We start from the raw sequence: 18,181 nt of genomic DNA on the forward strand, positions 1-18,181 counted from the left end.
AGAGAATATTTTTGCATTTTTATTTTTTAACTTTACAGACTCAGAAAGTGGATAATATTGATATGATATTTTAACAGATTTTAAGAAAAAAAAATTAAAATTTATTTATTCAAGAAGCATTTAATGAATGTATACATGTATCTAGAAAGTTACAAATTTGAGCTCTTAATTTATTCATACGCATGGAGATTTAAACTTGTATAAATCATATATTTTGTATAAATCATATATTTGATGTGTATATATATTAATTATGAAATAAATTTATGAATTTCCAATAGCAAGATTTTTTCCAGAATAATGACACAAATTTAATAAAAATATGAAGTTTAATTGTGTAAATATGTATACAAAAAAAAATCACTTTATACAATTGATGAACACATAAAACTGATAAATACTCTCAACATAATACTGCTACTACTATCTAATGAAAGCAAATCACAAGCATAGCCTAGATCACATATTGAAACAAATTACTGCCTGATGCTGCCATTTGGATAGCTAGAACCGAATTTCTTCTTCCCATATTCATTTACAATACAGACGTGCTGGAAAAAAAAATAAATATTTGACACTTCAAAGCATCAATGATAATTAACTATCATAAAGAATGAATTTTAAGTTTTAGTTTTAAATCTAAGATTTTATTAATAAATATCAATCATATTTGTAGTCCATATATGAAGAATTGGAGAATGATACTGGAATAGTTATCAATATAAGCTTTGTTTTCAATCAATGTAAAATCGCTTTGAAAATAAAACACAATTGCCTAAACTAAAACACAGATCTGCTAACCTTTCTGCCTTTCCCTCCTCATACTTTGGAATGAATCTATTACATAATTCCAGTGGTATCAAAAACCCAAAGTTATCTGTGTTTGGAAGCAATGATGACAGGGCAGTGAGCTCTGCATCAATTAACTTTTACTTACTTTTCAGAAGAAATAATCTAAAAAGTTGTTAGTGATGTATTAATGAAGGATTTGTTTCAATACATCATATAAATATTTATTTCAGATAAGCGAAAAAAAGATTGTGCACTGGCTATTATGGTAATAAATATAAATAGTACTTTTAAAGTTTTTTTATTAGTTAAGCAACTGATTCAATTCAATGACTGCAAAATAATTTCCCATAAAACTTCTATATTTTTTGATAAAGAGGTTGGCTAGTATGTAACTAATTTAACTAGACTAATTTTCACTAACTTCGCCATCAAAATGAAATTTATAAATATGAAACAAAATTACATAACAAATAAAACATGAAAAAAAAAAAGCTGAATTTTCCTTAGAAAAATAGTAAATAAAATTCAAAGCATGCTTTTCGAAATAGAAGAAATGTTCTTTAGTTAGTTCATTTGTAAGTAACATGTTTTATGGGCAGCGAGTCCCTAAAAAAATAAAATTATTACTTAGGCATAAAAAAGCAAGCACCGTGTACTTATTTTGATTTTTTTTCTTCACTTTAAAATTTTTGTAAAATCAAATTTGACAGCTTTTTTTTTTTTTCCATTTTAAACATTATATACTTATTCAAAAATAGATATAACTAAGAAAATTTTATGGCACAATAGTCTTGATCGGAATTGAAGTTTATTAGTTTTGTTGATTGATTATAAGAACATATTAAAATATCAAGTGTTTCATTTTAATCATTAGCTGTATACGTATGGCTTTTCTTCATACACTCAAAACTTGAAAATATCAAATTAGCTAACAAAACATTAATTTAAGAAACAAAACTTTTTTTTTTTTTTAAAGGGAATAGTTTGTATTATTCTTTTGAAACATTTATATACTAATAAGATAATAAATATAGAGAGCAAATTATACAGAATTCTAGCATACACTTCAAACAGCCTATTTTTAAAGCATTAATGGAACTTTTTACATTATTCATTAATGTCAAACTGTCCCTGAAATAGTTACTTTATGATCAGGGATTTAAATAGAATGTGAAATAAATTTCTAAAGTTCTACACTGACTACCAATAAGTATTTGGACACCTGTGATAGAAAAGAAAAACTAACTTTATTCAAAATCAATAGTTGGTAGAGCCACCATGAGAGGCAATTACAGCGTGAACCCTCCGGGGCATACTTTCCACAAGTCTTTGTATGACAGCTAGTGGTATTTTCTTCCACTCAGCTTGGAGTAGGCATAGAAGTTCCTTCACCGATTTTGCACGGGGAGTGCACCCCTGAATTCGGCGATGCAACTCGTCCCAGAGGTTCTCGATAGGGTTCAAATCTGGGCTCTGGGCAGGCCAGTCCATTCGATGAACTCCATTGGCACCATACCAAGCTTTGGTTAACGTCGAAACATGACAACTGGCATTGTCGCCCTGAAAGTAACAGGGGTCCAACCCGTAAAACTGCCACAACGTAGAAAGCACATTCTCATCCAAAATAGTGCAGTAAACATCGGAGTTGAGCTTACCATGAATGGGGACCAAGGGTTCCAGCCCATACCAAGAGAAACACCCCCCAGACCACAATTCCACCTCCGCCGAACTTGACTGTTGGCACAATGCATTCTGGCAGGAGATGTTCTGCAGGTAGACGCCAGACCCAGACCCTGCCATCCGAACGGTAAAGGGTGAACCTTGATTCGTCACTCCAAACAAATTGTTTCCACTGATCTACGGTCCGATTTCGATGTGCTTTGCACCACATTAACGGAGCAGCGCGGTTAGACTTTGTGATCAAAGGCTTACGGGCAGCAGCACGACCATGAAAACCAAGCAGATGTGCTTCCTTATGGATGGTATTATATGAAACAATACTCCCGGATGAATGTTGAAACTCCTTGCGGATGAGGGCCATCAGTTGGGTGCGGTTCTTCCGAATTTCTCTGGACAGCACTCGTCGGTCTCTATCTTCCTGTTTCTTGGGTCTGCAGACTCGGGGCACATTCCGATAATGACCGCTCACCTTCCACTTCTTAATCACATAGGCCACTGTCGATTTTGGGTACTTCAGATCGCGAATAATTTCCCTTAAGGATCGGCCACATTTGTGATACCCGATAATTATACCTTTCTCGAAATCAGAGAGCTCCGAACTGCGAGGCATCTTGCATGCGACTAAAGCCGATGCTGTTTCCTACACGATAAATACCGGCGGAGGCCGTGACATACCTTAGGACCGCAGATATCGACATTTGCGTAGGTGTCCAAATACTTATTGGTAGTTAGTGTATAAGAGATGTGATGACAGTAAAGATTAGCATACAACATTACTCCTGAAAAAGCATGTGGTTGCAACCTCTTTTAATATATAATTCTGACAGTATTCACTTGTTACTCCTAAAAAGTTGTGCTACCTGAACTTAAAAGAAATTTTCTAGTATAGCGACATGTGAAATTATTTGTTAAATTTCTTTAATTGAGTATGCTTAATGCTATTATATACAAAAAATTTTGATTCAGCTGTATTTTTTAAGGAACATACAGTAAAACCTCTTTGACGCAGACACTAATGGGACAAATTTCATTGTTTGAAATAGAGGGGTGTCCGCAGGACAGGGGCTTAATAATGTTATTTGCCTTGGAATCGGGGAATTAAGAATTGTCCGAATTTGAGAGGTGTCTGTTAAGAGAGGTTTAACTGTATACAGTTATTTGAAGTCATTGCATTACTAGCAATGACTTCAAATTTATAGCATACCTTACTTTCTATTGTATTCCACTCTTTGAGAGAATTCTTTTTTTATTTCTTACGTTACAAATGAAATATAATAGTTAAAGGAAAAAAAAAAGAGAGAAAATTTTGCACTTTGAATCATACTTACATCCAAATCTCTAAAGTACTCATTATAATCAATGGCATATCCGACTACAAATTTGTCTGGAACTTCAAATCCACAATCTGTAGGAAAAGGAAAAGTACATTGTTTGTAACATTAAAAATTACTGTGCAGTGTAATTTTACTTAGAAAAAGAAAAAAACTTACAATCAGGGCGATAAAAATTTCCCTTTGTGCGTTTCACAAGTAAGCTGGAAAGCAAAGCAGAAGAGAATGACTTTATAATTCACGTTATACCATGTGCAGACAAAATATTGATTTACGGGATAATTATATATAAAACATTTTAGTGGATGAAAAAGAAGTAGTGCATAGCACACACACTACGTTACCTTTAAACTACAATAATGAAGGCACCTTAGAAAATTTGGTAAATGCAAAAAATCTTTTCACGGAATGTATGATAAATGCGCGAATAGAGAAATAGAGGAAGCAAAAAAGTTATTAAAATCTATTTTAACTATTTAGTTAAAGTCTATTTAAACTAAAACCAAGTTTAAACTATTTATGGAAATTAAAAAGTCTTAAACACAATATTTATTATTGTTTATGTTTTAGAACAGAATAACTGACAATCAAGTAGCATTTTGAAAGTTTGATTTTTGAAAACATCAAATGTAATACTTTTCTTCAAGATTCTGATACGGATTCTATATGTCAAACTTTTATATTATTTTGATAAACCTAAATGAAGTCCAATTTTGAAGTTAGTAAAAAGACATTTCAATTTAAAAATTATATTATTTTGTTTCATGAAAGTACTAGTACATAAACAGACCGAAACAGCATGAAGCAAAGGGATGTAAGTGCCAAAATTTAAAATTTGGAACAACGTTTAAAAGCTCAAATAGGATAAAGTTTTTAAAAACGCAGACATGTTTCGGAGGCAATAGCCTCCTTCCTCAATGCGGAATGAACAAATGGATGAATTAAGGTCATGGGAGAGTTTAAATGCGGTTGTTCTTTTCGGAGGCCAAGATCATTTGCAGACCTACAACAGTAGGTGAATTAGATTTTCTGGAATCCTTTTACATTCATAAAAACTTAAATAATCTTTGCAATGAGTCTTTGGCTGTTCCACATTTTTCTCCAATCTTATTCAATTTTACATGTTAGAATACGTCATATTTTGCCTCAGCACTCTCTGATATCTGATTGGTCAATGTTTTTCCGGTTACACATTTAAACTCTCCCATGACCTTAATTCACCCATTTGTTCATTCCGCACTGAGGAAGGAGGCTATTGCCTCTGAAACATGTCTGCATTTTTAAAAACTTTTTATCCTTTTTGTGCTTTTAAACGTTGTTCCATGTATATCTAATTTACCTTGCACAAAGCTATTGCTTTTCAACAGTACAAATGGTAGAAACAACTCTCCTTTGTTTTAGGGCAAGAGATGGTACTAGTAGCTTTGATGGGTTCTGCTATACAGTATGATTTAGAAGAAACAAAAATTAATGAAAGCCTACCTAGGATTTGAACTTTCTCTGAGTGTTAATTGAAGCTCTTAATTGTTTCTTATTGCCTCATATGGGTTCCATACAACAAGGACAAATCTGCCAGTCCTATATATATGTATTTTTCTTTTTCCAATGGAAAACCTTGAATTTTGTTTCTCATTTTCATTCTAATAAAAGCATTAACACAAAATTCCATCTTGTTTTTTCTTCATGACATGGTAATTCTTAATAATGCCTCATATGATGCAGTGGCTTTCATCTTCAATGCATATTTATGGTAAGAATATATTTGCTCATTGGGGCAATTGCACATCCTATACTAACAGCTGGGAACGAAGAAGTAAGACTGAGTGTTTATCAACAATGGTTTCACTCAGTGTGTATACATATAGTTTAACCTGATTATATCAGTAATAAGATGAATTTTTCATATGAAATTCAATAATACCATAAGCTCATAGTTTTTAGTTTGGACTAACCATGTACTTTTAAAAATTAAAAATTTAGTTAGATGTAGTGGATTTTCAGTGCATCTGAAAGCAACAGCTAAGCCTGCACTGGTAATGCAGGGCCTCAGACTCTAAATATAGTTTTGTGATGCTAATAAAACTATATTTGAAAATTAGATTTAAATTTATAAATATAAACAGATAAACTATGCAAAAAATAAAGATTTTTAATATTCATAACTCTTTAATCGTACCCAAACACAAGACAGAAACTATTTGGGGTACATATTACCATGTGCATATCTATGCAGTCAATAAATTTAAATTGCTCAATACATAAGAGTTGAAACAACATAAACAGCATTTTCAATATAAAACCGTTATCTATAAAAAAAAAAGAAAAAAAAAAAAGAGTTTTTTGCCCTTACAAGAAATATGTGTGGCATCTGTTGTGACTCCATTGGGCTCAATCAAACCTTCTCTCAATTGTACTAAAATGAAACTGATAGTGTGTTGATGATTTCTACACGATAGTGTTGACTCGACAGGAAAATAGAAAGCAGGACAAGCCATCAACTCAATCTATAATAAGCAAATGTAAAAAGGGTCTTGTGTCTATGTGATGCTTAGAGAGTACTGAAAGGTTGAACATAAATGAAATTTTATTCATGCATCCATGTTTTATCCAAATTGAGAATGTGAAAAATTTTAACAGGTGTGATAAATCCATTGGTAAACAAACATAGAAGATGAAAATGATTTCTTGGGAAATAATGAACAGTGTGGTTTGTAATGTATTTGATCTTTCTAAACTCACAGTTTTAAGGTGACCTTATAACTTCCATTGATCCTGGCCCAAAAGAGTTATCTTTTCCATTTTTAAGATGAATGATGATTTGTAAAACTACTGTATATTATTTGTTTTCTAATTTTCATTTAAATTCTAAACAATATTTTGCATTGATAATGGGGGGAAAAGGAGATGAGCTCAGTGCATATACTTATTCAAGCTTATGTTTTTATACGATCAGTTGATGATAATAGTATTTTTAAACATTACTTTTTCATTTAAAATATAAAATTACCTGGCAACTTTTGCAGATTTTACATGGTATGACTTTACCAATCGTAAAAGCTCTTTAATAGTACGACCAGTATCAATCACATCTTCAACAATAAGCACATTCTGTGAAAGAAAAGTTATTAAAAAAATAAAATAAATCAGTATGATCAAAAATTATATCATGACTAGCTGCGTTCCCCAGCTTTGCATGGTCTACATCGAAAATAAAAGTTATTTCAAGTGACATGTGTTCAACAATCAGGCATGAACAAAAAAAAAAAAAAATAAATCAGTAAAATTTTGAAGCAGATTGCAGAAAAATAACCAAAAAGGAAATATCTTAAATCCCCCGATTACAGGAAAAACCTTTAAAACAAAAGTTTACTTGAATATTACTTGTTCATATTCTAGAAAAAAACTGACAACAGATCTTTCATCTCAACGATTCTCTTCTGGCTATTAATTTTAATAAAAGTGGTATTACGAAAAGTTAAGTTGAAGCACTGAATAATAATTTGAATGGAGGAAAGCCTTCAAAAAATAGTGATTTTATGTTGAAATCCAAGTCTTATAATTAATGGTTTTTAATTGATATCTCCACTAATTATCATCAGAGGATTATGTTAAATGGCCAAACATAAAGACGGGAGGATAGCGAATCCATCAATACCTCGTTCGATGGTCAATTCATTGGCATTCGGGAGAAGTAACTCGGACAAACATAGGTACATACGCTCAGTTTTTAATTATATAAGATAACTATATTCACAGCTTGATTATTTACTAAACAAAAGTTAAATTCTGAATAATTTTTATCTCAAAACAAAGAAAAGTAAATAGTTCAACATGTTACCTTAATACTTTACTAAGTTTTCTTTTATTTATTTTTGAATGAGAAAACGAAAATGCATGGTATGCTCAACTAGAAAAACTTATGTCAAAATCTCTATTCTATTCTTTTGCACTAGGGTTCGAAAATATCATGATATTTTCGAAAATATCCGATATTTTGATATATATCCGATATCTTCAATCAGCACAAAATAAAGTCTTCAAAAATAGTAAATGCATCCTCAAATTACTTTATTTTCTTATATTATTATTGCAATATGTAGACTGAAAATTAAGATTTTTTTCATTACTTATACCTAATATTTCATTTTACATTTTTTTTCCAATTTTTAGTGGAGTTAATTTAGCAATAGCAGTTTTAGTCATTTTTCTTCTTTACACAGTTGTATGATTCAGAAATGAAAAATATGCATTAGTCGGTGCACAGTCATTAGACATCTCTTTTTTTTTTTCAGACCAATGTTTAATATTTAACTAGGCACTTTTAATATGAATTACAATTGTTACATTGCTAATATATTTATGCACATAAAATAAAAAGGAATATTATATTACTTTGTTATATTAATCATGTATTAATACATCATAAAAACATAGTAAGGTGAGTTGGGGGAAGTGCAACCCTTAAATTGTATAGTTCGACTTTATTAAGGCCTAGACATTACAAGACTTGATAAAAAAAATTTAATTTTTATTTCGTATGTTACCTGTTTTAGGGCGTTTCCCAAGACATGAGCCTGTTAAAATCATTGCAAGTAAAAAAGTTGAAAAAAATTGTTTTAAACTTTTGTGCTCTAGGGCCGCACTTTCTCAATAAAAAGTGGGGCAAGAGCATCACCTATCTGAATTTTTTTTAAAAACAGTTTGAGAAAATAAGGGGCAAATGCAATCAATAGAGTATTTTTTCCTGATTAAAAACGATTTTTTTTATTTTTATTTTCACCTATTCATTGGGAAGTTATTACATTTTTCCTAACGAAACCTGTCAATGTAAAATGAAGAACGTTCAAGGAACAATGGATTATTAAACAAAATTATGAAGTTTTTACTTTAAATTAAATAAAGAACATGAAAGATAACTTTTATTACGCTGATAAGCTTAAAAAAAACAAAAACAAAACTTGCATATCAAGGAATAATCTTTAAAACTTGAATATCAACGAACTTATAAAATATTAACTTAATAATACAAAAGGTAACTATACAACTGAAAAAGGTAACTTGTCTTTGACGAACTTGAACATATTTTTTTGTATAAGCACACTTAATATAGTAATTAACAATTTAATTTATATTATGGAGCAGTATATATAAGCAGTTATATTGGAGCAATATAGACTAGTGACACTTATTGTTAGTTATACAAAGATGCAGGAATTAAAAATAAATTACATTGCTTCATTAAATTGTTGCAAGCAAATTATATCTGTCATAAAAGAACATTGCCAGATTAATGGGAAGGTGCAGCCCCAAGAAATGCGAGGCTGCACTTGCCCCTTTTTTTTCGGGCCGCACTTTCCCAGTCGTATAATTTTCTGGGACAAGTGCAGCCCTAAAATTAATTGATTTTAAAGTAAAAAATAATAAATCTCAGCTTTAAAAATACGAAAAGTAGACGTAAAATAGTTGTACTTACGTTTTGGAAGCACGAAAAATTGAGAACAACAACAGAAGAAACAATGATTTCTCGAAACCATAACAACATGGCACTGTAGTGGGAATGAGAAAATTTAGGAAACAAGGGAGGGAGTAGAGTTACCATTCAAGTAGCGCGATCTAACGCACGCAGTGCAAAGTAATAACATTTGCCTAGCTACCCAGATGGCAAGCAGCCTTGCAGATATTCCCGGTTTCTGATTATTAACCTAAGTCGCACTTGCCCCAACTGACCTTATATAACTTTTTGGCTATTTTTAATAAAAAGTAAACAAAATTACTATGATTAATAATTTTTATATTGAAAATACGGTAATTTGGTAGTTGAAAAAATAAATATTGAAAATATCAAAATATCACGAAATTTTCAAAATTAATATTGGATATACATCGTGATATATATCATGATATATATCAGCAAACCCTGAGAATTGATATGGAGCTGTAATACATATGCCCAATCTAAGGGAATCCGTATTAAACTAAAAGGTTAGTTTGGTTACTGATGTGTTTAAAAAACATAGAAATTAAATAAGAATCAGAACTTGCATACAAAAAATCTGTTAGTATCCTAAATATAGAGCGAAAAACCAAAAAATATAAATCTGCATTTAATCTCCGAGATTGTGAATACAGCTTGTATCTTGGGCCAAACTAGATATTTATCTGTCACTGCACCTTACTACATGCAATTTATACATTTGAAGGGGGGAAAAAATCAGTGAATGAAAAAACAGAATGAAAACTTTTAATGTTACAGGACATGAGATAGATTTTAATTTAGCATATAAGATAGAAATAGCATTTTAATTCATTTTGACACTTCATTATATTTTTATATAACAAGATTAGACTCTCCATAATCTTTCAACTATTCCAACTTTTTATTTAAAGAGAGTAAGATTAATTAAATGAAAACTAAGCTTCCAATCAAGATTCTGAAAAATACTCGGCAAATAATTTGTGCTTACAATTTATAATTATTCCTACAAGAGCAATTTCAGATCATTAGTGCAATACAATACTTGTTTTTTAGTGGGAAGTAGGGATGTAATGAATAGTGATTTGAAGAAATGCCAAATAGTCAGTCAAAAAATCAGGGTGAATAGCATGTAAAAATATCAGTAAATGCAAAAATTTTAATATTTAAAGTTAATCATTATTATAAAGATTGATAAAAAGTCATGGTATTTTCGTATACAGTGAAAGACTTTTAGAAAGCAGGATATATAGAATGATGAAAATCAATGGAATTTAATCCTAATAGAGAACTCTAAGAAACTATTAAATGTCACTGCAATAACTACACAATTTCATGGAAGCTGTCTGTAGCTTTTTATATGTGAAAAAAATCACATTAAAAAGAAACCTTACTTTGCCAGTTAATACGCTTAAATCATCAATGCCAATCACTTGGACATCTCCTGCACTTTCATCATCCTATTGAACAAAAGAAATTAATTTTGTAAATACATGTAGAAAAATAAAATGTTACTTGCAATCATAATATTGCAAATAAAAATAATTTATTACAATTCATAACTTTTTACATTCTCTATATTCATTAACAACCAATGCTTTTGATATTTAAGACACTGATCAATAGCTAAAAGCATTGTAAGGGTTTTATTCAAAAACTCAGGGGCACAACAGCCCATGAGAGCAAAAGCCTAATGTGCCATCTCTGTTTTCATTACCAAGGGTGCAAGGCAGATGTTTCCAGTTAGGTGGTCAGCCGCACGCAGAACCCTCAGGGTTTAGTTCCCTAGCACACTTGGTACTCCTTTTATCGACCCACTGAAGGGATAAAAGGTGGAGTCAACAAAACCCAACCTGGGAATGGAACCCAGATCTGCAACTTGGAAATGCTGCCAATAAACCACTGGCTTTCAAAAATTCAAAACAATAAATTAATTTTATTTCACCTTGAGTTTTTTGGTAATACAAATATTCTAAAACAAGATCAAAAATGTATTAAATCTATACATCTAACAATTAAAAGCATTTATGATGCAAGCTGAATTTAAACAGATTACATTTCTAATTTTATTTTGCTTATAAGTTTACAGTATCCTTCAAGCTGAATATTTCAAGTTCATGCAGACATTGGAAATATTGACATGCTTATTTTCAATGGGTTTTTTTTTTTTTCAAAATTTTGTGTCAAATTAAAGTTCATAACCTGGTATTCAATTTAATAACTTCACAAGGGTGACTTAATTCACTTCAATTAAAAGAGAAAAACCATTTGGGTTTGAACTGTAGCAAAATGATTAATTTTGAAACAGGCGGCTTTTGAAAGAAACAATTTTTATTGCAGTTTTACTTGAGATCTAACTTATGAAATAACGGAACATTTTTATTTTCAATTCTCTAATAGAATAACATAACATACTAAATTCCTTTGTTTGCATAGAAATTCATAGTAGAAAAATTTTTTCTTACGAGAAAACCAAAAAAATCTTTTTAATTGTCACTAAGATCTAAAACCAGATTATTTACATTTCCTTTTACCTTATACTGTCAGACTCGCTTAATCAGGTTAACTGATAAACAAATACCCCGTTTATAAGAATAAAAGCTTCCAGAACTGAATATTATCATAAATACCTCATTTTATGCTTTCATAGTATTTTGACAAAAACTAGATAATTATTCATCTTCTACAGATTTTAATACCTTTTACAGAATTGTGGACTTCAGTATTTTATACTTAAATGTTAATTTATAATAAATTGAAAGACTGATGCAGTCAATTTATAATAATATATTCTACAACTCACTTTACATTAAAAAAATAAATAAATAAAATCTTTCTACAGTATAAGGTGTTACAAACATAAAAATTATTAAGAAATGAAAATGTTCTTACTGCTATTAACTGTAAGTCACATCTTCTACTTAAAAAAAAGAATGAATGAATGAAAGAAAAAGAAGGGAAAAGAAATATCAATTTTTTTTTCAATATAAAGTCATGTAAGGGATTATCTGCCTATTACCTTATAGCTCTTTAAACGAATGAAATCCACCGCTATACGAATTGTATTACGAGTAGCATAATGGTTATATTTTTTCACTTGGTCAATAAGGTCAGTAAAAAATTTATAACCTCCTTTGAGAACACAAAGGGCAAATATTGGCTCCTTTCCAATATCTTCTGCGATATCTTGAGCAAGTCTCTCAATCCTGAAGGAAAAGAAAATATATATATATATAAATTTTGTTTACAATATTTTAAAGCTTGTGAGCCTTTTAGTTAAGCTTAACAAAAACAAATAGGATACTTTTACAAGGTGATTCACAAGAACAATTTATGTGAAAAATAATATCAAGACAGAATTAAAATGGCACAAAATTGCAAAGAATTGCAGTAACATGCTTTGGCTTTAAAAGGAACTTTTTTTTTCCCCCCCAAAGTAAAAAGATGTGGTTGTGTGGTGTTGATTCCACAGAAACTATTATCTTTGCATACTATGGATAGAAATAGTTTTTTTAATCGAGTATTAAGCATTGTTCAGAAATAAGTATTCTACACAACCTACAGCCCGCAGGAAGCTTACAAACTGGAATAAAGTTTTTAATTGATAATATCAGGGTTCACTGATATATATCCAATATTTATTCTGAAAATACCATGATATTTTGATTTTGAACTGAGGTTTTGCAATATAAAAATTAATCATATCAATATTATTCATTTATTAAAATAATGTGTAACACATTAATATATCATTAATGTAATGTAATATAATATTCTTTTCCCAGGGTTCATACTCAATTTGGATAAAAAAACCCGTGACTTTTCCATGACTTCATAAAAATTTTCATGAACTCGTCATACAAAGAGAATAGAACTATTTAATGTCAAACTTGCCAATTTTCGCAAATGGGGATTAATAAAATTACGTAAATGCAACTAGCTCATTGAAGTATTGAAAAAATATAGTGAAGCAATACACTGATGTTTAAATGTCTAATAAATATTTAATAAATAGGGCAGAATAGTAGTGAATGGGACAAAGCTTGAATGACACATTACAAAGTTTCCAATTATAAATTTACTTCATAAAAATTTTGCCCTCTGGTGTCAACAGGGCTTCTAATCATCCATGTAATTTGACAGTATTTTCGCTCACTGAAGTAAATTCACACTTGCCAGTTAATTCATTTTTCTGAACCAGATATTTCAGCTGGCCACATGGATCATTTTTGCAAGCTGTACGTTGGGCAGGTTGTTTGACTATTAGACTGGAGTGTGGTATTTGACTATTAGAATTCCAATAGTTCTATGCTATATCGCCTGTCTAAAGTAATTACTTTCTAAAGCCTTCAACAAAGTAAACTAAACTCTTATAAATTTAATTTTTTTTTAAAGAATGGTAAAAAAACAAACTTGGATGCAACTGAATTACACTTTTTGAGTGGGGGTGGCAAAACCAAGAACATGCAAGTTCACTACTATGGAATATAACATAAGAGCTGCCGAAAATAACGGTGAATTTAAAATTAGTTATGTCCCAGCAGTAAAATTACATAACAAAAAAACAGCGGGCAGCTGTTACGATAGCGGATGCAATAGGATTCCTAAACTCGGCTTTGTTTTTGGGATCATTCAATTTTCCAGTATTTACAAGCAATACTGTTAAATCATTCACGATTTCTAATGCTCTTTTAGCTACTGTCACTTTTTACTGTCCAAGACATTTTTCCATGACTTAAAATAAATTCCCATGACTTACACTGAAAATATTAATTTTCCATACTTTTCCAGATCTGAAATTTGTTAGTTTTTTCCCCCCATGACTTTCCAGAATTTCCATGATCCGTACAAACCCTGTTTTCCTATTTTTCATTTATAAAATTATTAGTAATATAACAATATTAAAATAGATTAACAATGTCTCCTTAAAAAATAATGGTTGATAAGAAAAAAGAAAGGTGCTTTATGTTGTGCACTAATGCATTTTTTACTTCTGAATTATATAATTTTATAAAAGTAGCTAACAAAGGAAAATTGAATAAAGCGGCTAAGGCTAAAGTAACTCAATTAAAATCAATAAAATTTTAAAGTAAAATATTACTTCTAAAATATATTTCAACATTACATGTTACAATAATCAGTTATATTAATATAACATAAGGTAAGTTTTTCATGTTTTAATTTCATATAAAATTTTTACATTGGTGATGATACTGTGATGTTTTGAGATTTTTTACATGCTCATTTATATTTGTAAACAGTTTTAAAGAGTGTATGAACATAATAGTCAATAATCAATATAATAAAGTAAGACAAAACAACGTTAGACGAAGCACAAATTTGCAAATTACAGCAGACACGTGTTTGGGCGTTACTGGGAACGTCTTTTTCAATGCAGAAAATAATGAGCTTATGGATGAAAAGACATCCGATGTCTTTTCATCCATAAGCTCATTATTTTCTGCATTGAAAAAGGCGTTCCCTGTAATGCCGAAACACGTGTCTGCTGTAATTTGCAAATTTGTGCTTCTTCTAACGCTGTTTTGTCTTACTTTACTGTTCAGCACAAAAGGTATTTATTTATCTTAATCAATATAATAGCCAATATCAGCTTCAAATTTTATTTACAAAACATTAAATTATCACATTTCATAAATTTTTGTAGATATCAGCCACAATTAATGCCATACCATTTAAAGTACCTAAACTTTTACATATAATGCATATAGTAGACCCTCGTTTTACGCGGTTTCGATTGTATGAGGTTTAAGATTTGACACCTTTATTTCATTTTATGCGGATGAGTTTTGGTTTTATGCAGATGCAGCGATGCAAGCAGATAAAATTTCCCAGGGCGCCATATAGGGGGGCAAGGGGGGGGGGGCTCGAGCCTCCTTTGAAATTAGAACTTTCTTGCTTTTAGTACTTTTTTCTTTGCAAAAATGTAAAAACATTTCTTCTCCAGCCATTAATGAATTAGTTATGAAAAACATCAAATTTTAATGACTCTAATCTGTCCTGAAATCAGTTTCCACGGGGAAAATATTCAGCTAAACCACTGGGGAAATATTTGAGCCTCCCCTTGCAACTTTGCATATGGGTGCCCATGAAAATTTCCCCCTCTTTCAAAACCCAAACTCCTAAAAATTGCAGATTTAGCATAATCAACTACAATTTGGCGTGTGCTAATAAGAGAGCTTGGTCCACCCAAGACTTTTTATGCGATCGGTTCCAGAGCTCTATCCAGAAGTAAAGTTATTAAACTCGCACAGCTCAGAACTCACTGGAAGAAGCTTTTAGGAGTGACAAAGGAGGCCAAAACCAATAAGGATACCTGTGGTCGGTGATGCACAACCAAAAATATTCATTGAAACTTTTGAGCCATTCCTAGAAAATAGAAATGATCTAATTCTTAATGATTGCCAAAAGACTATCATAGCCAGCGCCTCTTTATAAACAGAACACGAAATTAATTTATGTTTTCTTTATACATGTTGTGCATAAAAGTCGCTATAAGTACACATTTAACTTATTATACAATTAGACATCACTAGAATGAAGTATTTTGTTATCTACAGAACCAAACCCCTATTTTAACACTAGTATTAGGTCTTCATTTACACGGTTTCGATTTGCTCGGCATTCCCATGGAACGTAACCCCCCCGCGTTAAACGAGGGTCTACTGTATTTATATATAAATAATGAAAGAAACATTAATTTTCAGTATTTATATTAAAGTAACAGAGGTGGCGTTTGGGACTGAAAAGTGGGACGGAGGGGCAGGGGGATAATTTAACAATTTCAGGTACCTGTAAAGGTCTATTTTAAATTTTAAAAAAAAGCTCTTTCTTTTAAAGTTTATGATCAAGAAAAAACAAAAATGACCAAAAAGAGAATTGATGTTTCTTTGATGTAATTTAAATGAAATTCGGACACAAAAATGAGATTCTTAACAAATTTCATACAATTTCCTTTTAAAATCAACATTGCTTTACGAACAACGATTCAGAAATGCTTTTCGCACATTAGTCATAAAAGAAATTGTCTTTTCTATGAGTGCATTATTTAGTCCCAGACAACAAACATAAAATACATTAATTAACAGTGAATGATTTAATTTATTGGCATGAAAATGCATAAACACATCCACCCAGTGACTTTCGGTTGAAAAATTCAGGAGTTTCAATCTGTCACTTCAGAAAACGGGACACATGTGCGGGGACAACCAGACAGGATACCTGAACAGGGGACATATTGTCACCTTATTCATCCGTCATTGTATCATTGACATCTCGGAGATGTCAATGCAGGTTGAGAGGTTTATGAATGCATTGACATTTGCAATGTATTATATGAACCACAACTTGATACCAAATATTTGAAAGAAGGTCAGTTTCACAGGAACACTAAAATGTATAACAGTTGATTAACAATAAGAAACAGCAATAAATCAAAAGCATTAGTTTTGAAAGTTAAAAAGATCATAAATTATACCTGTCCTTAATGACACCACCAGGCACTAAAACACATTCTAAAGCACCTTCATAATGTCTAGGAACACAGAAAAAATCTGGATGATAACCAGTATAATCATCAGGGATCTAAGGAGCAGAAAGTTATTACTTTCACAACAAGCAATCAAATTCATTGAAACATATTTAACATACAATTTTTTGATTTATTCTTCAAAATAATAAAAATTTGAGGGATCAAGTGAAGATAAAGTAAAATAATTATGACAATGGCAAGAAATAAAACAATAACTTTAAAAATAAACTGAGGCAAAAAAAAGTTAAAAAGAAAATAAATTATTACACGCTTGTCTTGTGTTGTGCCATTACAAGAAATGCTATTTTCAATGCAAGTGACATGAGACTATAAATGAAAAATCATGGAGCAGAATTTAAAGAGTTTTGTGGGATGTTTTTACAAATTCTAGGCTCATGTCCTCTGCAGTGAGAAAGGGCTTCCTTATAACCTCAAAACATGAGTATAGAATAATTAGCAACTGTTTTGTTTTTTAACTAATGTTTTTCTTTAAGGAAATTACGATAATTTTTCCTTCAACTCCAACAAACCATAAATTACAGTAAAATTTCAAACACTACATTTTTACCTAATCAATAAATAAATAATGGAGGACTCTACTTTCCATTTACCAAGAAAACTGGCAAATTTTCACATCGTTAAAAGTTTTTGGACATTTGTTAGAAAACTATAGAACTGGAAACGATCATGTGTGGAAGTTTGACAAGCAAGAATATCCACAAAATGACAGTAGGCGAAAAATACAACACATTTTGGATATTTATTTTTTTAAAGAAGTTTTCAAGGATTAATTTAAAACGTAATTGTGGAAATTTCCAATGCTTACAATGATTCCTGGGGAGGCAGGTTCCATGACAAATTTCAAATCACAAGAGTGAACTTTTTCTCTCAAAAAATGACAGACGCCCGCCGAATGCTTCGAGTACGCAACGCGTCAACACACTTACGCAAACACTGATGTTACTGAGGAAGTCAGCCAGAAACGGTCCAATTACCACGTAAAGATAGAACTACGTAAGCATTCTGAATGCGTCAAAAGAACTTGAAATATTTCATCATTTCGACACACAGAACACAGGAAAGAACTATCGGTGGATGTAAAGCACACCTGGCGCGCATGTATATACAGGATGGGTTAAATAATCTCCTACCCAAACGCTTTACGTTTCTGTCATAATGCGCGAAATTTGACTGCACTGCTTGAAATCGAACGGCAGTGTAGTTATGTTTGTTACCATAGTAACAGTTTCTTGGCGAAGTAGTCATAGTTGTTCCACGTCTATTTTCCCTTTCGCTTTTTTTTTCATCTATAATTATAAGGAATACTTGATTAATAGAAGAAAAATAGAAATGTTT

General features: G+C 31.0%; 1 protein-coding gene across 1 annotated transcript; it reads right to left on the bottom strand.

The window, feature by feature from the left end:
* Nucleotides 1–412: 412 nt before the first annotated feature.
* Nucleotides 413–17,971, bottom strand: LOC129222750 (hypoxanthine-guanine phosphoribosyltransferase-like). The gene is made up of 8 exons (XM_054857280.1): nucleotides 17,652–17,971; nucleotides 16,772–16,878; nucleotides 12,296–12,482; nucleotides 10,671–10,736; nucleotides 6,811–6,911; nucleotides 3,963–4,006; nucleotides 3,801–3,877; nucleotides 413–551 (listed from the first exon to the last, which is right to left on the bottom strand). Exons 1-8 carry the CDS (start codon nucleotides 17,676–17,678, stop codon nucleotides 477–479), a joined length of 684 nt encoding a protein of 227 aa, XP_054713255.1. The 5' UTR covers nucleotides 17,679–17,971; the 3' UTR covers nucleotides 413–476.
* Nucleotides 17,972–18,181: the final 210 nt, after the last annotated feature.

Source organism: Uloborus diversus, chromosome 5 (assembly GCF_026930045.1).
Source record: "Uloborus diversus isolate 005 chromosome 5, Udiv.v.3.1, whole genome shotgun sequence".
Taxonomy (NCBI): Eukaryota; Metazoa; Arthropoda; class Arachnida; order Araneae; family Uloboridae; genus Uloborus; species Uloborus diversus.